Genomic DNA, 21,575 nt, shown 5'->3' on the forward strand with positions numbered 1-21,575 from the left:
GTCGTGCCCAAGGTACATCCTACCTACCTGGGGGGGATGGGGAGTCTACCTAATGCTACCTCAGGGGGCAGCATCCAAAACTTCGATTCTAAACTGAGATCTTCTTATGCCCTGGCACAAGGGATTCGTCACGTGGGACGCTTGGTGTGAGGATGATCTGCATCTTTCATGTAAATTAGAGCAGACTCCAGGCCACCACTCTGCTCAGAGGGCCTGCTCATCTGTGTTGTGATGAGCTTTCCCAAGCGAGAAGGAAGAGGAGCAGGGACAGTGACAGCCCAGGTGACCCTGTGTATGGGTGGCAACAGCTGCTGGTCCAGATCTGGGGCAGGGGCACAGTGGGTGGGGATCGGCGACCTCTGGGATGTCACTACACGGCCACAGGTGCAACGGGGACCAACTAGGACCTCAGGGATGGAGAAGCACAAGACCTTCTACACGTTATACCCTGAGAAGACTCTCAGAGGGCGTCTGTCCTTGAAAAGTACTCACCCTCGCAGCTTGGTGGCGATCTGCACATCAGTCATCTTCCAGCCAACCCCTGAAAAGAGAGCAAGTTGGGACTTGATGGCAGGTTCTAGGGCCCCCATGTCTCCAAAAGGGATCTCCCTTTAGATGGGAACTTGCCAGGTCTCGGGGCACAGCTTCAGGCATCCCCTCACTGGGTCATCACCGGCCTGTCTCACAGACAGCGTAGGTATTTCTGTATTTTTAGTAATAATAATATTCCCATTTTTACAGGTGAGGAGCTAGGCTCAGAGTTAAGTGACTCCAAGTATGTCACATGTATTCATTCATTCAATAATTGAGCACTGACCACGGTGAGTCAAAGTTCAGTTTTTCTTACTCTAGATCCAAAACTCTTCCAACTGTGCAATCCTGCCTCTGCTGGATCAGATCAGGTCACAGATGGGGTGGCCTCTGGCTCTGAGCTAAAACTTTCTCCTTCCTCTAACAGACTAGCTTATCTGGGCAAGGGACAGAAGGTGGGAATGAGAGGGAAATCGGGGCTGGACCAGCAGAAACCTAAATGGATGAGGCTGGCTTCTGCGTACTCGAAAAGGCAGCAAGCAAACACTCCAAGAAGCCAAGACAGTCTCCACGGTTACGATGCCTTGCAAGAATAAAGCCAGGAAAAATGGTGACGGGGAAGTTTCTCCACCCTGGCCAGTCTCCAACCGAGCAGCTTAGCATTCATGCATTAGACTTGTGACCCTCCTGCCCCATTTTCCAATTGTCTGGTTTTATTCTTCTAGGAAGCTGCCTTTCACTAGCAGGGCTGAGTACCGCTGTATGTTACAGAGGCACAAGTGTCGGCTGGAGAGTCTGACCAACCTGGATTGACATTCCAGCTCGGTCACTTTCGAACTGTGTGAACTTGGCAAGTCATTTACTATCTCTAATCCTCCACTGTAAAAGTGGGGATATGCTGGCCATCTCATAGGGAAGATAGCAATGTATGCAGGACTCTAATGTGGTATCTGAAGCATAGGAGTTATGCAATAAATATTAATTTCTTTGTCATGCCTCTTTCAGCATTTATCACATTCCACTTCGCCTTATAAGAACGCTGCTCCCTTACACCTGTACAGAATTTAAGTTTGCAGAAGGCTTTCACAAATACCAAGAAAATGAGATCTCAGTTAATCCTCATAACAAGTCTAAGAGGTAGGTAGAGGAGATATTATTATTCCCAGAGAGAGAAAGGAAACTACAGCTCAGAGAGATGAAATGATCTGAGGTTCACTATTCTCTGTTGATCAGAGACCCAGAGAGAAAATGATGAGTTAAATCTAATTTCTTTGACTCCCAAGTCTTTCCACTATATCGTTATAGAAATTGGTGTATTTGTCACAGCTTCTTAAAGACTTTTCCTAATTCACTTTTTTATCTTTCCAATACCTTGTTTCCCCGAAAATAAGACCTAGCCAGACAATCAGCTCTAATGTATCTTTTGGAGAAAAAATTAATATAAGACCTGGTCTTATTTTACTATAATATAAGATGGGGACATTATTATAATAATATAACATAATATAATATAATATAATATAATATAATATAATATAATATAATATAATATAATATAATATAATATAATATAATATCTGGGTCTTATATTAATTTTTGCTCCAAAAGACACATTAGAGCTAATTGTCCAGCTAGGTCTTATTTTGGGGGCAACATGGTATTTAGTAAATGTTAGATGATAGAGGGGAAGGGAAGGGAGGAGAATGGAGGGGAAGGAGGGCGGGAGGATAAATGTACAAGTTAACAAAGAGTGAATGATAATGGCTTACTGTGTTACTAGCCCTTCCCCTCAATGCATGGAGCTGGATGTACAGTCTTTATCGTACAGTTTAACTCTACTGAAAAGCACACTTGAGCCAGTTTTCTCTCTGGCCTTTGGTTGTCTCACTTATTTACATCAGGGACCAGATGTCATAATGTGTGATATTCCCAGCATTTCTCTCCTCCCACTGTGGAGAAGTTTGATCTTTTCCTCTCCCCTGCCCAGTTCTGGTTTAAGAGAGTAGGCCTGGAGAGGATGGTCAGAGAAGAAAAGAGGTTTCATGTTTGGGAGCCTTCCTTTGTTGGGGAGAATCTGGCAATGGGAGAAACAGAAATGCACTAAAAAGAAATCAGAGAGACTAGGTTGGTTTACATAATAAAAAGCAAACAAAAATGAAGGAGGAGGAGGAGGATGAAGGAAGGGGGAGGGAAAGAAAGGGGGAGGGAAGGGACAGAAAAACTATGTGTCCTGCGATGGAAGAGAGAGTTTGGGAGTCATGGTGAGTGAAAAAGTGCAGAGCAAAGCTGCAGGGAAGGGAGGGAAGGAGGGAGATTTCAAAAAGATGATTGTGGGTTTTGATTAGATCTCCTGTAATGTTCTTTGAAATAAATTCCTTTTTAATGTTAAGTGGAGCCTGGAGTGTGTGCCTTTAAATGCAACTGCAGTTACAGACTAGGCTACAGGAGCCCTGGTATAGGGGTTGCATACAAAATGGTGCCTGTCCAACCTACTTTGCGAGGTCACTGTGAAAAGCAAACAACAAGTGTGAAAGCGTGTGGCAGACTGGCACACAAGCCCTGCGCCCTGCCCCTGGCATGCTGTCACACACTCACACAGGTACACTCACACCCTCGCACCTGCCACATCTGTGACCAGGAAGCTGCCATTCGTCCACAGGAACAGCCAGTGCTGGAAGGTCTGGCATTTCTGCATGGCTTCGGAGCTGCTGGCTGCTGCTGGCGCCGCAGCACGGCCCCATTCCCGGGAGCAGTAAGGCTCCAGGGGCTTGCCCAGGTCTTCCTCCAGGGTAGCGTAGGGGATATTGTTTGCAGGCCGGTAGATCAGGTACAGCGGGATGATCCTAAACACAGTTTCACCAGCAATGAGCAGGAAGCATAACGCCACGGAGCTCCCCGCCCCAGCTCCATTCTGTACTCTTGGACCTAAAAGGAGGGCCCTTCCAAGAGAGACTGAAGGACCACGCTGAGTTCAGGCAAGGAAATGGAGGCCATTGGCAGAGGAGATGTGAACCAAGCTATGGCCCCAGGACTCTGTGCTTAGGGGAGGGACAGAGACCAGCAGGTGTCAAACAGAAAGGAACACCTCGAAAGGATTCAACCAGAGGTGGCTCAATGCCAGCCAGACCCCAGTATCTAGTCTCGAAGTGGAAGCGATGACCATTTAGAGCGGACTCCTGGAGCCACACCGGCCCCACCTGCTACCACAGCGCAGCCCTGGCCGGGGGCCTGTGAGCTCCGCCGCCCACCACCGCTGCCCAAGAGTCTGCTGCTGCCCAAATCCGCACCCAGCAGAACTGGGCTCAGGGTGGGGATCTGGGGTGGTTGGCAGGGGACCGAACCAGGGCAGAGGCTCTCCTGGAGCAGCCAGTGAACGCTGGGGTCTTTATTTCTAGGCTTTGTGGGACCACGCGTTGAGCATGGGGTGAGCTCTGGGCCCAGGCGCGGGGCCGTAACTCAGGGTGCCATGCGGCTGTGAAGTCACTGCTCTTTGTCGAAGCTTAAGCCAGCAGATGTGTGCACTGCGTGCCGCCCTCCTGGGCACTTACTCAGGGACCTCCCCAAAGCCAGGCGCGGCCCGGGCTTCCGCTGCAAAGATTTTGCAGTACTCCCGACTCATGTTCTGGATCTTGCACCCCTGTGGATGACAGAACCCAAGCCGATCAGCAAGGAGGCTCCCCTGTTCCTCACGCATAGCGGGGTGGGGGGGGAAGGGTTTGCCTTCCATGCTCCCTACTCCGCACCTCATTTTTCTCATTTATAAACAAGAGGCTTTGGACTTGTTTTCAAAGTGGCTCCCTAACAGCACCTCCTGGAGCCCTGTGATAGGTGGCAGTGCCCAGGGGCCACTCTGTGGACAGCAAGCGGCGCACAGACCACCCCCACCAGTCACTCCCCTCTCGTCTCACATATACGGCTTCTGTGTAAGATACATTTGAGGGCAGTGGGAAAGATTTCTGCTGCAAAAACATAGGCCCCAAAGACGAAGCCTTGACTACATCTCAGAATCTCGTAAAGGACTGGCCCAGGAGCCTCTCAAGGCTGAAGCGAGATGGCTTCTGCCTCCACATTGGGCTTCCCAACAGGCCCCAGGTGGGGAAGGGGAGGTGAGAGCGTGGAAGGAGGGGCATGGGGATGCTGCAACTCGGTACCTGAATGGTGACATCGTAGTTTCTGCCCACGAGAGAAGTCTCGCTGCTGGGCCCGAACACCAGCAGGCTGGACACCTTGATGACGCACGTGCGGCCCGACTCGAAGATGGGCTCCAGCCCGTAGATGACCTTGGCCTGGGAGGCCTTCCGAAGGCCGTGCCCACGTCCACCCCCTCGTAGCTCCTCGCTCACCAGGCGCCCAAACAGCTTGTCCCCCCAGCAGCCAGAATCAGCCAGACCCTTAGCAAACACCATGGGGGTCATCTCAATCTCCTCTCCAACTGAAGGGGAATAGGAAAAACATGGAAAACTAGAAGCTCCTGCCTCACAGGTGTGGGGCCTGCAGGGCAGGCAAAGGCCGGACCGTCTCCCGCCCCGCCATGCTGGTGTGTTCTCTGTGTGGTGCTGCGCTTTGGCGTACACCGCGTGTCCCCTGCCGGACTGTGACCTCCCGAGGGCACAAACTACCTGCTACACCCCGTCGTGTAACAGCGCTCGAGCGTGCCCGTCACACAGTAAGGATGTCGGGGTCTATGGATGGCAGGGGCTTTCTGGGGAAGTGGCAATCAACACAGAATAACAGAATTACTCTGTTTTAGAATTAGGTGTTTTGATCAAATGAATAAATGGCTCCATCTCAACCAACATGCTTGACTGAAACAAGAAGTTGGCAGGAACAATCCAGCAGCAGTGACGGCCCCAGCGCTCTGATGGTGATCACTACCATTTCCCACCAAAAGGAACCAGAGTTCTTGAAGAAATGGTTGATTCCAGGGCTCGGGCAACAAGTATACTGGATGGACATGAAACATCTTGTCCGAACACAAAGAAAAAACGCTATTAAAAATGATTGGAGGCTTCTCAAAGAGACACAGGAGCCAATCTTCAGAAGGGGCTTCCGTTGGCCAAAATCAGACAATCTTACCAACAAAAATGAATAATTTCTGCAATGTATTGAACATATCAAATATGTCAAAATCCTATGTTGAGGTGGCTGGATGGCTCAGTTTGTTAGAGCACGAGCTCTCAACAACAAGGTGGCCGGTTCAATTCCCGCATGGGATGGTGGGCTGCGCCCCCTGCAACTAAGATTGAAAACGGTGACTGGACTTGGAGCTGAGCTGCGCCCTCCACAACTAGATTGAAGGATAATGACTTGACTTGGAGCTGATGGGCCCTGGAGAGACACACTGTTCCCCAATTAAAAGAAAAAGAAAGAAACCAATATTGGTTAAAAAAAAAATCCTATGTTCATAATTGCAATTAAAAGACTCCCCTCTCTGTATAAAAAACGCAAAACACCTCACTGGTGACCTTTAGAGGTTGCTAAGGCACCAACTCAGGGTAACCAAATAACCATTTCTCCTTTACAGAAAAGTTTCAATGAATGAATGAAGAAGAAATGATAGAATTAAAATGTTCCATGTTGCAAACCCTAATGAAATAATGGATTTAGGCACTAATTGGTGACTTTAAAACCCCTAGATAACAACAAGGGTATATCAGATATAGTTTGTTTTTGTTTTTTTGGTAACTTTTAAAAGGGATAGATCAGGCAGAAAACATCCGAATGAACCCAGTGATCAATCTCAACATTACTAAAACAATCAGACGTTACGTGTTTCCAGACAGGATACAAAAGGAAATGAACCGCACATGCGTGAAGTGTTCTTGCCAAAAATAAAAATAAAATAAAAAATTATACCTGAATCTGACCAATCCTCTCAATCTGATTACCAGTTTAGAGGAAACACATGGATAGAGAAACAGGCAAAGTACCGATATAATCAACAAAATCTAGAATGTAAGGAATTCTACACATCAAGTCACTTCAACTAACAAATGGCAAGGAGGGAAAACAAATGAGGGAGGAAGAACTTACATATCAGAAACTTAAGAGATATGTCAGCCCAAAGCAACAAGTGGTTCCTAATTCAAATAAACCAACACTCATGGGACAACTGGGACAATCGGACTTGGATATTTGATTATATTAAAGAATTATTATAGGCACAACTCAGAGATACCACGGGTTTGGTTCCAGGCCCCCGCAATAAAGTGAGTCGTAATTTTTTTGCAGGGGGAGGGGCTTGCCTTTAATTTGTAAAAATCACAACATCTCTGAACCACAATAAAAACGTGGCATGCCTGTACTGAGTTTTTAGGTGTGATGTTAGATTTGATATTTTTAAAATTTGATTTGATAAATGAACAAAAGGCACTGTTTGAATGAATGAGGCATTAAATGGGTGACTGACTGAATAAATGAATGTATTAGTTGGCAAATGAAGCTCTAGGAGTCCTTCCATCACCCGCTGACTTCACAGTCCTAATCCTTAGCCTGTCTCTTGCAGGAGCAACACAGACTCTCCCTCCCTTTAATGTTGGAGGCTTTAAAATGCTTATCAAACTTTGGGGTGTATCACTGTCACCAGGGAGCCTAGTGGAATTGCAAGATCTGCAGTAGGGCCCAAGAAACTACATTTTCAGCAGGCTCCTAATGCATCTAATGCACAGACCACTGTGAAACTTGAGAAGGAGCTGGCAGGGTTCTGACAGACCCTGGGGGCACATCCTGCCCTTCGTCAAGGGCTCTGACATGGGCAAAGGGCACAAGGCTGAGTTAACTCCCTCCCTCAGCTACTTCTCTTCCCACCATCATCTGAAACAGCCCCTCTCCAGCCCCCTCCCCAAGAACCCCTGAACAAGGAGGCCAAGGGCAGCTGTCTGCCAAAGTAAACGCGGCATCTGGAACGGATTCCAAGGCCTTGCAGAAGGTCCCCCGGCAGATGGCAGGACAGGGATGAAGGCCCCCACTCCTCCCCCAGGGGCTCCGTACCTTCCCCTTCTTCTCTGCAGATGAATCCTGACAGCACTGTGTGGAGAGAAAGGAGAGAGCGCAGCTGCCCTCAGGGTGCTCTGCCCAGAGAGAACCATCTCTGCATAGATGGCCGCTGCCCTCCCAGGAGCCAGGCCGGGCAGAGCCAGGGGCACCCTCACCTTCGGGGCTGAGGCAGAAGTCAGTGGAGGCCGAGCCATGCTTGTTGTGGATGGTGCATCGGTACGTGCCGCAGTCCACGGGGGACGCCTGCACGATGGCCAAGGCCGCCGGCCCCTCGTCCCCTGCACTGCAGAGAGGGGAGACCCTTCCTGTGAAGGCCACACCACGCATAGGCAGGGCCAGACTGCAGTCTGAGGCTCCTCAGACCCCGCTCTCAGAGGCTGCTGGGAGCTCTGGGGCAGGCGGCAAGGGAGCTGGCCCTGGATCCCCGGGCTGGTCTGCAGTCCTGACACTCGCTAGTTGCGATTTGGGGCAAGTGACCTCTGAGCCTCGGTTTCCTATTCTCTACCACGGGAATGCTAAATGACTGTCAGGATTAAAGGAGGTGACAGACGCCCAGCACGACCGCTGCGATTAGGGAGCCAGGTGTGGGGGGGTGGCCTCCAGCTGCCTTACCTCCTTGCCACCTCGCCCACTGGGCGCTGGTCCTTGGCCCATGTCAAGACTGAATCACTGAGAATGTTGAAAAACTGGCACCAGAGCTTCAGGCTTCCCGAGGCATCAGGAAACTGCTCCACCCGAATCTTCCGGATCACCTGTGGGGCTGGGAGCAGGGGCCCAGGTAAGAGGACTGTGCCCCTCCCCTCCATCTTGTGCCCTCTCTGGCCCTACCCCTGGGTGTCCCTGGTGGAACAGGCTGACAGAAAACCGGATTCAAGTCTCCACACAAACACACTCCTTCACGGTCCCCAGTGGCACCCCACCTGTATTCCTGAGGCTTCTGCCCTGACCCCCAAAAGCACACATCCTAGCTAGAACGAACCCACTACCGGATTCCCTCCCCAGGCCAGGAAGTGCCTCTGGGCTGAGCACACGGGTAGCAGCCAGGACAGGAGCTGTCTTTGCATTCCAGGCCTGAACCTCAGGGAGCGTGCCTGACTCCTGCCCCTACCGCTCTGTACTCCTGGGACAAGTCTGCAGAGGGCATTCTGAAGACCACGACAGAGCGAGGACGCTGCTGAAGCCAGGCAGTGCCAGTGCTGGATTCCCTCTATGGGATTTACCATGCCCAGTGGCAGGGCAAGGACAAGCAGCGGGCCTTCCTGATCCCCAAGGGGGGACCGTGACGCTCCGTACATCCCTAGCAGGCACCTGCCACGCAGCAGCTGCAGGGATGTCCTCTGCAGGCCACCCTCTCTGCAAAGCCGGCCCCACCCACCATTCTCACCTTTTAGCAGGTCTTCTTTGGCGTTCCTCGGTTTGGCTGGAGCTTCCTGCTTGCCTTCGTCCAGGGCCAGCTCTGCGTTCTGCCCACTGGCCTTGGGGTTGGAGGCCGGGTCTTCTGCTGCCGGCTCCTCCACTGCCTGCGGTACCTCTAGCAGGCCTGCCTTTCGGCCCTGGGTAGGGGAGCGTTTCTCCCGCCCTGGAGGCCCGGGGGACCCAGGCGAAAGGCCATTCCTGGGCCCTCGGGGGGAAAGCGTGGGGCTCTCCTTTTCTTCAGGCTTGGCTACCTCCCCGTCTCCTGCTGCTCTGACCTTAGGGAGAAGCCTCTTCCTCCGGGCCCCCAGAGCTAGCTCCTCGGGGGTAGCTGCGGGCAGACCTGGCAGCGCCTCCCCTGGGCCCTCCTCCTCCCGGAAGGGTTCCTGGGCTCTGCTCTCTGCTGACAGAGGGCCCTGACCAGAGGTGGCCTGACCACCTGCCTCCCCCAGCTGACACCCCACGCTGCTCTCCTGGGAGGTGCCCAGGAGGCCAGGCCCCTCAAGGGGGGCCTCTCTCTCACCCTCACCGGGCCCTTCTGACGCCAGCCCAGGGCCCTCCTCCTCACCTACCACAATGGCCGGGACGGTGAGGGGGCTGGGACTGGGGCTGGGGCGCCGGGCAGCAGCCAGAGCCTGACGGCCAGCCTGCACCTCTTGGTCCAGGAGGCCGGTGAGGCGGCGGGAGGTACAGGGGCTGAGCAGCAGGGTCTGTGCGCTCTGCACCAGGTGGTCGTTCTCCACGCGCTCCAGGATGCGCCGAGACGTCCGCGGACTCAGACCAGCCACTTCCACGGTGGGGGCCAGCATGGGCGAGGGCGCTGGGCCTCCGGGGGCAGCTCCACCCTGGGCCTCCGTGCCCGCTCCACTCGTCTCTGTGCTGGAAAGCTTCAGCAGCAGAAGCAAGTAGTTCTTCAGGGAATCTATGAGGCCTGGGTCACAGCTCCGGGGGTCTGGGGGCCTCCCTTCCACATCTGGCATCTTGGTGCAGGCCCCCTCATTCCTGGCTGCCATGGTTTCTGGTGGGTGACTCTGGGTGGGGGTTCCCAGCCCCAAGTGCAGTGGGGGGACAGAATTGAGCAAGGCGTGCTCGCCAGAGGGCAGGAAGGCAGCTGCGTTCACGTACTGAGAAGTCGGGGTGCTAGGCAGCCCCTGCTGTGAGCTATGAGTCAGGCCAGTCGCTGGAAGAGAGGGCCCCTCGGGGCCTAGGCCGACAGGGGCACAGCAGCCCGGATCCACAGACAGCACGTCCCTCATGTGTTCCTCCGTGGGGCACTGGAACAGGCCATCCTCCGGCTTGTCCCTGACCGGACCTGACCACTCCGGCCCCCGGCATTTCTCTCCTCCCGTCTGCTCCAAGCCATCCTCAGGAGGCGGCTGCGCTGGGAGTGTCAGGCCCCCTGCCAGGGGACCCAACACAGTTTCCTCTTGGTTCTCGGAGGCTGTTACTGCTGCTTCCTCAGATCTGAGCATGAAACCAGGTTTTTCTGGGACAGAGGACCTTCCTGGGGCCTGCTCACAACACTCAGTAATCCGAGGAGACTTGAGAGCCTCTGAAGGTGGGCGTTCAGGAGCTCCGGGCTGTGGGCTGAGGCAGGTCAGCGACTCCTCCCCTGACTGACCTTCAATGGCCGTGCGCATGCCCCTCTCCGACTGCATCCCCTTGTCTTCCTGTGTCCTCTCACCGGCCTGTGTCCTCTTCACCTGTGTCCCTGCCCTTCCCTGTGCTACCACATCCGCCGGGGAACTCCTGTCTGAAGCTGGCCTCTCACTTTCTTGTGTCACGTTCACCTGTGTCTTCCTATCCGCCTGTGTCCTCGGGGTTCCATCTCCTCGTGTCCTGCCATCCACCTGCATCTTCCCATCTGCCTCTGTGTTCCTCTTGCCTCCGGGTTGCCCATCAGCATGTGCTCTCCTACTTTCCTGAGTTTTGGTATCCATGGGCTCAGTGACGCCCTGACTTCTGGGGGTGCTGCCACCAGCAGAGGTTACATCAGTGCTGCTGCTGGCCGCCTGGGTCTCTGAGACCTGAGAACATATGGGCAAAAGCAAGAACTTCACTCACGGGCCTCAGGGTCTCTCTCCAGTCTGGCAGCCCAGCCTCCTCTGACCTTGGCTACAACTGCCCCGTGAATCCTGACACCTGGTTTTGGGGGGCCTACTGGAGGTTGGGAGGTAAAGGACATGTGACAAAGTGCCAAGTCCGCCAGCCCAATCCCTGATTCCAGAATGTAGATCAGGTAACACCCAGCATCCAGGCCCAGCTCCATCCCTTCCCACCTCTCGCTGAAGAAATCCTGCCTTTCCTGGAAGGCCCTGCTCATGTGTTACCCCACCCGCACCCCGGCCACTTGGAGGGGGGCCTCCTCTCCCCAGGGCTTACGAGCAATCCGTCTGTCCCTCTCCGTGCCACCAATTGCCCCAGATAGCAACTTGAAATAGTTATGAGAATTATCTCCATTTTAGAGCTAAGAACACTGATGGTCTGATTTATCCCTTATCAGATAGTAAGTGGCAGAGTTTAGAAGCCAGCTGTGTCGAGCTCCAAATCCCACGTTCTTTGCTGTTATACTACAATGCCACCCACTGAAATGTAAGTAAAGGACTTCCTGTCTAAACATAGTATAAGACAATAGTTTGCCTCTTTTCCTCCTGGATACAATCAAAACCAACAAAGTAAACAAACAAAAAAAGCAAATTCCACTGTTAGTGAAACGGGAAGCAAATAAAACCTACAGTCTCAAAAAATAAAAATAAAAATGGGACAGGGCTGTCAAAAGCAGATAGATGCAACACTAGGGGCTGAGTGGGACAAAAACTGTATGGGGTCGGGGGGGAGGGAAGACATAGTGAAGCAGCTCAGCAGGTGAACAGTGAAACTGTTCAGCAGGTCTCAGAATATGCTAGCAAAACAGTTACTGAAGATAAAGGACTCATCCTTGGGTGATAAACCTCAAAACTCCGCCGCCAACAAGAGCTGTAGGATCCTGGAGGACTGGGTGGAAATCTGGAAGAGAGGTGTCTAAGGAAATAGGGAAAGAAAAGTGGAACAGCCCACTGGCAGCGGATCTCAAAAAACACATCAAAAATACACTCCTGAAGAAACCTCCTGAAAATTGCTAAACTAAGTAAACTGTTTTGAACACACGAGGAGCTCTGCTTGAGGAAACTACTAGAGAACAAACTTTGGTCAGCCCAAAGATGATTAAGGAAACCACAGCCAAACAACCGACGGTGAGCATTAAGTATATATTTAACTGTAAAACCAAGACTAAACCCACAGCCGTTTAGAGAAGCAGAGCAGAATGTCAATGTTTTATGCTCTGACAATGCAGAACTGCTCAACTAGCACAAAAGGGGGAGGCAGTGGACGGTGACAAAAGCAGTAAATTCCATGACTGTGTCACCTACACAAACCAGGGACCAAAGACATTACTAAGAGCTGAAAAACCACGTAACAGAAACACAGGGTAGTTAACCATACAACGATAATCACTCAGAAATAAAATTTTGGGCTAACGAAAGATAAAGAAAATGAAAAGGAAAAAGGGTAGGGAAGAAGTAGAAACTATCATTGCTTATCACAAAAAATTAATGTATTATATAAAATTTAAATTATAAATTACTATACACAAATACCAAATATCCAAAGAACTACACACAAAACCACAACAGACCGTATAATGAAAGACTTTTTAAAATATGTAATTAAACTATATTTGAATTAAGTAGGAAATTTAAAGTTACTTACTAAATATAGAATTTTGAATGAATGGTATGAATATGGGAAAAATAGAAGAGTTTGGTGACTATCAGAGGCTATCAAATGTGAGTCCAAATGACCAAAGAATTTTAATAAAAACATTCCTCTAACTTCTCTGACAACCAGTAAGATATTAGAAATGCTGTGGAACCAACAAACAGCTATTAGAACTTTCTTTCAACTTCCACTAGTCTAAGAAATACTAACATGGACATGAGAGATACACATTCACAAAGAAAATTCTGCCTTTGCACACAAGGCTCATGAAAAGAGAACTTCTGGCTAAAGCTGTCTTGACTCCCCTCATCTCCAGACTGACGGGTCCCTGAGTTCTTCTGAACCCGCTGCCTCAGTGTCTCAATGTCCGTTCCCTTCCCTCGGTCTCCAGCGCCAACGACTCGCTACCCCAAGCTGCCAATGGTCCCGTCTTGCCTGCACTACTGCAAAGCCTCCTAATTGGTCCCCGTGACTCTAGTTGTTGCCTCCGCTAAACTCGTATCCTCACTGCAGTCCAAGTGATCGCCCCAAAACAAGTCTGATAGTGACAGTCCCCTAATGAGACACCTCCCAGGGGCTTCTCGTCACATACAGCAGAAAGGCTAAAAGCCCTCGCCTAAAAGAGCAAAGAGTTTCGGACTCCTCTCTGCAGGCCCGGGGATGGGGAAACAGGCGTTGGCACAGCCTCTGTGCACAGCAGTTGGACCTCACGTAAGAATAGGAAAACTGAAAATACGTCTACAGTTCCATTCCTAGGAACTTATCCTACAGATATACTTCCATGTGCATATGGACTTAAATGCAAGGACATTCATTGCAGCATAGTTTACAATAGCAAAAGACTAGAAGTTACTTAAATTCCGTCAACACAGGACTGGTCCGATGAATTACGGTACAGCCACATTCCAAAGAAATATAATATACAAATAAAAAAGCAAGGCACAAGGGAGAAAGTCTCATACGCCACCTTTGTGTGGAAAACACACAGACACACACGTATTTGTAAATGCACAGAAAATAGCTTTGGAAGGAGACACAAGATAGCAGTTATGGCAACTGACTTCAGGAACAGGAACTGGGTGGTGGGGGTAAGGAAGAGAAAGAGTTAATATTGTCCACATACTTTTTATACTTTTCAAACTTTACACCACATGCAAGGACATATATTAATGAAATCCCATTTAAAATAAAAATCAATAATAAATCCTTGTATGATCAATAAGGCCCATCCTTCGGCGAGGGTCCCGGGTCTCTCGCCCCAGGTTCACCTCGTGGGTCCCTCCACCCAAAAGCACTGACCTCCTGCACTGACTACTGTGCTATTTTATAAGCACTTTGTGTTTTCTCTGCCAGACATTCTCACCCTTCTCCTTGGCCACCCGGAGGACGCCTTCTCTCCCTTGAGTATCTTCACTCATGTTTCTGCTCTTCTATGAACACTAATGAGTTCCTTCCTCCCCTGCCCCCCCAAAAATGTTAGTGGCTTCCTAACCCATTACCCATGGCAAATGTACCTATTTCTATCATCATACCCTCATTCTGTGTGGTAGTTATTTGTCACAAGCATGTGTCACCTGCTAATCTGTGAACTCTTCCCCTCTGAACAGGGCCCAGCAGAGACCTGGGGTCACAGTTAGTGCCAATAACTACATGACGGGATACTTCCTTTACTTCTACAGCCGCTGACCTAACAGTCTGTGTGTGTATGTGGTGTGTGTATGTGTGTGTGGTGTGCGTGCATGTGGTGTATGTGGTATGTGTGTGGTATGTGTATATGTGGTGTGTGTGTATGTGGTGTGTGTATGTGGTGTGTGTATGTGGTGTGTGTGTGTGGTGTGTGTGTGTGGTGTGTGTGGTGTGTATGTAGTGTGTGTATATGGTGCGTGTATGTGTGGTGTGTGTGTGGTGTGTGTCTGTGTGGTGTGTGTCTATGTGGTGTGTATGTGGTGTGTGTCTATGTGGTGTGTGTGTCTATGTGGTATGTGTATGTGGTGTGTGCGGTGTGTATGTATGTGTGTGTGGTGTGTGTATGTGGTGTATGTGGTGTGTGTGGTGTGCGTGTGTGTGCGTGTGTATGTGGTGTGTGTATGTGTGGTGTGTCTGTGGTATGTGTATGTGGTGTGTGTGTCCAAATGACCAAAGAATTTTAAAGGTGTGTGTGTGGTGTGTGTATGTGTGTGGTGTGTGTGTGTGTGTGTGGTGTGTGTCTGTGTGGTGTGTGTCTATGTGGTGTGTATGTGGTGTGTGTCTATGTGGTGTGTGTGTCTATGTGGTATGTGTATGTGGTGTGTGTGGTGTGTATGTATGTGTGTGTGGTGTGTGTATGTGGTATATGTGGTGTGTGTGGTGTGCGTGTGTGTGCGTGTGTATGTGGTGTGTGTATGTGTGGTGTGTCTGTGGTATGTGTATGTGGTGTGTGTGTCCAAATGACCAAAGAATTTTAAAGGTGTGTGTGTGGTGTGTGTATGTGTGTGGTGTGTGTATGTGTGTGTGTGGTGTGTGTATGTGTGGTGTGTCTGTGGTATGTGTATGTGTGGTGTGTCTGTGGTATGTGTATGTGGTGTGTGTGTGTGGTGTGTGTGTGGTGTGTGTATGTGTGTGGTGTGTGTATGTGTGTGTATGTGTGTGTGGTGTGTGTGTGTGGTGTGTGTGTGTGTGGTGTGTGTGTGTCTACATCTGGAGCTCTGTGGAGATATGAGAAAACATGTCGAGCAGATCTTTAGAATGAAAAGCGTGTGATCTGGCGTGACCGAGTTGCTTCTCTGTGAGCATCTCCATTACAAAGAGGGTTTCACTTGTCATCCTGTCTGCCCCACAAACTCCCAGAGATGGAGGACACAGTCTGATTCCCCTGTGCATCCATCACAGGCCCAGGCACACAGAAGGTGCACAGGAATGAACCCCAATGACAAGTACTGTGGCAGGTAACCCCCTAGAGTGCTGGCTTTGGTGGGGAGGGGACAAACCAGGAGCTGAACGGGGATGGAGCAGGGCAGTGTCAAGGCCACGGACTCTTCTTACCCTGAAACCCAGACCCAGGGCTGATCCTGGGGTTTCATCATCCTTAAATGTTTGGTAGAATTCCCCAGTGAACTCACTGGGCCCTAAAGGCTTTTTTTTTTTTTTAATTACAAATTCAATTAAACAGTTATAGGATTGTTTAAATTATCTTGTTTTATTTCTGCATGAGTTTTGGTAGTTTCTGGGTTTTAAAGAATTGGTCTACTTCATCTAAGTTGCTGAATTTTTGTGCATAATTTTTCATACCAATCCTTCATTATCTTTTTAATGCATGCAGGGTCTGTAGTGACATCCCCTTTTATTCCTTTTTTTATGCTTTATTGAGGTCTAGTTGACAAATAAAACAGTATATATTTTAAGTATGCAACGCGATGTTTGGATATACCTATGTACTGTGAAATGATGACCACAACCAAGCCCGTCTTTCATTCTTAATACTGGTAATTTGGGTCTTCTCTCATGTTTGTTTTTCTTTGTGAGTCTTGCTAGAGGTTTATCAATATTACTGATCTTTTCAAATAACCAGGTTTCAGTTTAATTTATTTTTTCCATAGCTTTTTTGCTTTTAGCTCTTTTCCTCATTATTTCCTTCCTTCTTCTTTAGGCTTTAGTGTGTATAAAAATTAGTATCTAAAGAAAAAATCACAAACTAATAGGTACGGATTGACTATTTCACAAACGATAATCGGGGAAAATACCTACTTATTAAATGCCTACTACACACCCAAATCAATTCCAGATTAGTTTAAAAGTTAAATGAAATAATTCAAACAATAAAAATTATTTTAAAATGCAGATTAATATTTAACTAACCTTAGAATAAGGAAGGAAACAATAAACACTATGGAAAAAATGGTTAAAATATGCATACAACATATTGTGGCATTGTATACAACCATTAAAAAAGAAGTTTTTCAGATAATTTTTAGAAACCATGAGAAAAGACTCATGAAATAATGAGAAATAAAGAAAGCAGGACATAAAACTGAATCCGAATAACTGTGCAAATTAAATTTAAAAGCTACATATGCGAAAAGACTAGTAGATACACCAAGACGTCTCTGTATGTAGTTATAGGTGAACTTTTACTTTCTCCTTGGAATTTTTAGGGCTTCCCCACATATTTTCTACCATAGCCATGTGTTTCTGTCATAATCAGAAAAATAAGGTTTTTTAAAAAAGATTTAGTAGTATGAAAATATGAAAAACCAATGAAATTCAGCCATTGAAAAGCAACAGCTTCAAAATATACAGATGTTAAATGCATTTTCAACATGTATGTTATAATTCACAATTTTTTAAAGTATAAAAAAATAAAATAAAAGCCACACACGCTTTCTGCAGGACAGCGGAACCGCTGCAGTCAGCCCGTCCTCCCACCAGGGAGAGGCAAGGAGGCGCTGCCAGGGCCCGTGGGGCCAGATGCATTCCCGGACTTGGCCAGCCGCCCGCTCGCTTCCCAGACGAGCTCCCTAGCGGCCCGAGAGGGCCATCCCTACAGTAAGGCGCTGCTGTCCAGCCTGTGGGCTGTCAGGCACGGGGAGCAGCCCCTTGGAGGCCACTACAACTCACCACACCAGCCCCCGAAATCTCCTGAGACCAAGCATGAGGGCATGAAGGTCAAGACAGATTCCAGAAACGGGTCTGAGGTCTGCCCCACTCCAAAGCCCTCTGAACGGCTGTCCCTACAGGCTAACCTCAGCACCCACTGAAATCAAACCATTTCCCCTGTTCACCCTTGAAACTGGTCTCTCCATCCTTTCTCCATGAAAGTTCTCTGCTTGGAAAGGCAGCCCCTCCCTGTGCGTGAAGCAACCCTCTCCCTTGGTGCAGGGACTTGTCCAATTTCATGCCCCCCCCACCCAAAGAACACACTGCTTTCGGCCGTTCCTCCTGTTTCCTGGGACCGAGGCTCCTGCTCCCACCATCCCAAGAAACAGTCTCATCTCAGTTCCTGCCAAAATGCTGTCTCCACTTAGGGTTGCCAGATTTAGCAAAAAATACAGGACACCCAGTTTGAATTTCGCATAAACCACCAATAATTTCTCAGTAGAAGTATATCCCGTCTATCTTATCCAGTCCACGCCCACTCCTGCATGCTTTTTCCCTCTGCCACTCATAGAAAGACCGTCTTCTTTCCTACCCACTCTAAGACACGGTGTCTCAGTAAACTCCTAAGAAACACTGCCTGCCCTCTGCCCCAAAACATGAAACGGTGACCCAACGGGACAAACCATTTCCCTTCTGTCCATCCTCCCTTCCCCTTCCCCCACATCGAACTCCTTAATGCTGTCACTCAGCTGCTCTTTCTTTGAAGAGTGGAGACCCCTAACCCCTCTGTCCACACAAAACATCATCTCTTCTCTGTGGGCTACCCGATGCCCAGAAAATGATGCCACTCCTGCGCTCGGCTAAAACAGTGTACCTCTGTCTGCACCACAGTAATATCTTACACCTACTGCCATTTATTTAGTCCTTCATATGCACCAGGCCCGGTGCCAAGCACTCGCAGATTGGCAACAGTCCTGTGAAAGAGATCTGATTACTCTGCTTTTGCGACTTGCCCAAGACCACGCGATTTTAAGGACAGTCAGATTTGCACATAGGTGCATCTGACTCCGAAATCTTAGATAAAAACCCACATTAAACCAGAATTTCCGGGACATCTGATATTTTGTAAAACTCCTACTGAGCATCCAGGTAGAGACCCAGACCCGCTGCACACTCCAGCACACTCGTGCCCCTGTCACCTCGGGAAAGCCCACAGAAAACCCTGCACTGGCTCTTTCTCCCCAGAGAACATCGTCTTTCTCCACCTCCCTCTGGGGCACAGTCCCCTTGGCCGTGAACTCGCACACTGTCCGAGGAGAGGGTCACAGTCAGGCTGCGCTGCCCACATGGCTGGCGTCTGGGGATGAGCTGGGTGAGGGCCAGGCCTGTGGTCCCCTGCTCCTGGCAGGCACTCCGCCCCCACCCCACCCCTTCTATAAATAGCCCACTGCTCACTGGCTGCAGAGCTGTTGCAGCAAGTTTCCATGAGGTCAGCTTCCCAGAGTGGCCTCCAGACACCCAGGACCCACGCTTACCTCTCCTGGAGTCCTGCCGCCTGTTTGTCCCTGCAGCGGGCTGTGCCTCCGCCGAGCAGGAGGTGTTGGCGCCTGGGCAGAGACCTGAGGTGGGGCCTTCCCCAGGCTCTGGGCTCCGGGTTCTGGAGCTTGACTTGGGGAAGCATCGGGCTTGCTGTTGGTGGTGGGCTCCTCTTTGGGCTTCGGAGGGGCAAATCTCTTCCTGTTGAAAGGCCTAGTCGGCTGGGGGGCAGAGGGCATGGGCTGGCCAGGGGCAGCAGGCCCCCTCTCACCTCTGGCCTCTCTGGGCACCTTGCCTGAGGGCATCTCTCCCGGTGCCCTGCCACTTGAGGTGTGGGACCCCTCCTCCCCCTGAGGCCTGACTGCCCCGGTGCTCTCCAGATACATGTCCTTCAGGGAGAAATAAACTTCCTGGTCTGGGCCTGGGGCATTCTGGGCCTGGTCTGCAGAGCCCACGGCCGAGGCTGGATTCCCGGTGCCATCCACCCTGGCAGCCCCAGTCCCCTGAGCAGCCCTGCCTCTGGGACGGCTCTGAGCCTGCTCCGTGTCCATGGGCTCCACTGCCCCACAGGACTCAGGCGTGTCCGAAGTGGGAACACAGTTTTCAGAATGGTGGCCTCGAGCTGCCTTCTCTAACTCTGGCTTCCGCAGCCCTGGCTTACGTGCTTCATCTTTCTTTTTCTTCTTGGCCCCAGACTCCTTTTTGGGGGGTCTCTGAGACCCCAGCTCCATGGCCTCACAGATGTATGTCAACAGGCCGTGCTCCCCGCCCTCCCCGTTCTCAGGGGCAGCGTCCCCATTGGTGGTCACCTCTCTGGGGGCAAAGCTGTTCATCAGGCCTGACCCTGGGTGCTGACCAGGCTCAGTGCCCCTCTCCTGCCAAGCCGCCGGGGTGCTGTCCTCAGCTCCCCTGGTGGGGGCGGACGGTACTGGCACCTCAGCCCCGCTCAGCCGCCGCTTTCGCTGGAAGCGGTCAGGGCTGAGCTTGCGCAGGGTGTCGGCCTCTCCCGCCGCCTCCTTGCCCTGCTTCCAGCTCTGCTCAATCTCACGCATCTTCGCCGCAGCCTTCTGCTTCAGCTTGGCGAACCAGCGCTGGTGGATCTTGTACTCGGTCATAGTGCCCACCTCCAGGACGCCCGAGCAGGACACGATGCCCTTGGTGTTCCGGGCAGAGGCCTGGTAGATGGCGGCATCTTCTTCTCGACACCTGCAGGCAGGAGCATTACATGCCAACTCCTGCCTCCCAGGAGGTGAGAGCCCCTTACCCATAGCCAGAGCCTCTCTGAGATAAGCAAGCGGCCCCACCCCCCGCATGTCCTGCCCTGAGCGCCAAGCCCACTTCAGGCATCACCACAACCAACACTGTCCATTACAATTGAGGGAAACTGAGGACAGCAAGAGAGTAGGAACTGACCAAGGCCATGCTGTTCCGGAAGAACTAGCCTTGGGGCCCAGGAGAGCTCCCTTCAGAAGCAGGGGATCCACACAGCCCCTTGCGGAGGATGACACAGGAGCTTTTTTTGGCAGCTGAGCTCATGGAAAATGTTTCCATGGGTCAGGACCTCCTATGGTTGTACTCAGCTCTCTGGCTGTCGGAAATACCCACCCCAGCCTTAGGAGACCCCAGATACTGGCAGGCAGACACGGTTCACAGGTGGTTCACCAGCAGCAGACGCCCACCCTAGGTCCCGCCTGGCGTCTCCATCTGGCTGCCTCCATGTCTGAGGGCAGGTTTGGGCCACAGGAGCCTCAGGAAGGCAGGGAGAACAGAGAGCGCCCCGGTCCCTTACTTGTAGAGCTGCAGTGTGTGGCGGTTGCCCTGATGAGTGATCTCGTATTTCGGCAAGCCACAGTAGCGGTCCAGCTCCATGTCATCCTTATACCATGTCACCTCTGGCTCTGGGTATCCTAAGAAGGAAACAGGAGATTGGGTTGCATGAGGACCGGTTCCAAAATAGTGGGAAGAGAGAACAGGATGCCACGGCTTCCCCAACACACCTGAAGAGACTGGACTGGCCCCCCTGCCCCAGGCGTGCTGGAAGAACAGGGCTAGCACACGGCTCTGCTTATTTTAGAAGCTACACCCTGTCACAAATGAAAACTGTGCCTCTTTAGCAGCTGGAAGACAAATATGGAGGAGAGAATTCCTAGGTTCCTGGTAAGAAGGGAAGCAAAAAGTTTCTAGAAAGCCTTGCTGAGTAGTAATAAGCTTCCTTTCTTCAGTGACCTATTCTCCATCTTCAACTGTCGTAACAGCTCTATTCTCAGACATCTCCTCCCAACACTCCAACACCAAGACCACTGGCAAGAGCCCTCCCTCTTTCATTCTAGGTTCCTGAACTGTTAGGATTATTTGCTGACACAGCTAAAACACCCACCCACTCACGCATCCATCCATCCATCATCCATCACCTATCCGTGTCCATCTACGCCCCCATCCACACCTACCCACCCACCCATTCACTACTCTTGAGACCGACTGAAGTGTCTTCCCAGCCCCTGCTCTCTGGGGACTTCCAGCCCCACCCCCAGGGAGAGCTTCCAACGCTTATTCACTGCTGAGTCCCTAGTTCCTACAGTAGTGCTGGGTATGGAATCAACACTCATTAAATATTTATAGATGAATGAATGAAGCAATGCACTATGACAGGAGTGGCTCTGTTGGCCTTGAAGGGTGGGCAGAATTTCAGAAAATGTGGGTTCAGTGCCTGTACTTCCCTTCCACAGCAGTAACCACGATACTGCAGTCCTTCCTCGTCTGCCTCCGCT

At 50.7% G+C, this 21,575-nt stretch overlaps 1 protein-coding gene across 3 annotated transcripts in view; it reads right to left on the reverse strand.

Moving 5' to 3' along the window:
* Nucleotides 1–21,575, reverse strand: part of ALPK3 (alpha kinase 3) — a 43,479-nt gene that overhangs the window by 7,604 nt on the left and 14,300 nt on the right. For all 3 annotated transcript variants that reach the window (XR_004422327.1, XM_033100020.1, XM_033100019.1), the window contains 10 exons: nt 20,597–20,714; nt 18,807–20,013; nt 8,912–10,967; nt 8,140–8,287; nt 7,683–7,810; nt 7,522–7,557; nt 4,683–4,963; nt 4,080–4,168; nt 3,151–3,374; nt 493–541 (listed from right to left, as the gene is read on the reverse strand). Coding sequence is in view for 2 of the 3 variants with exons in the window: in XM_033100020.1 (XP_032955911.1) it covers nt 493–541; nt 3,151–3,374; nt 4,080–4,168; nt 4,683–4,963; nt 7,522–7,557; nt 7,683–7,810; nt 8,140–8,287; nt 8,912–10,967; nt 18,807–20,013; nt 20,597–20,714 (4,336 nt within the window). In the remaining variant the exon portion in view is untranslated. The remainder of the gene's footprint in view (nt 1–492; nt 542–3,150; nt 3,375–4,079; nt 4,169–4,682; nt 4,964–7,521; nt 7,558–7,682; nt 7,811–8,139; nt 8,288–8,911; nt 10,968–18,806; nt 20,014–20,596; nt 20,715–21,575) is intronic.

Source organism: Rhinolophus ferrumequinum, chromosome 28 (genome assembly GCF_004115265.2).
Source record: "Rhinolophus ferrumequinum isolate MPI-CBG mRhiFer1 chromosome 28, mRhiFer1_v1.p, whole genome shotgun sequence".
Lineage (NCBI taxonomy): Eukaryota > Metazoa > Chordata > Mammalia > Chiroptera > Rhinolophidae > Rhinolophus > Rhinolophus ferrumequinum.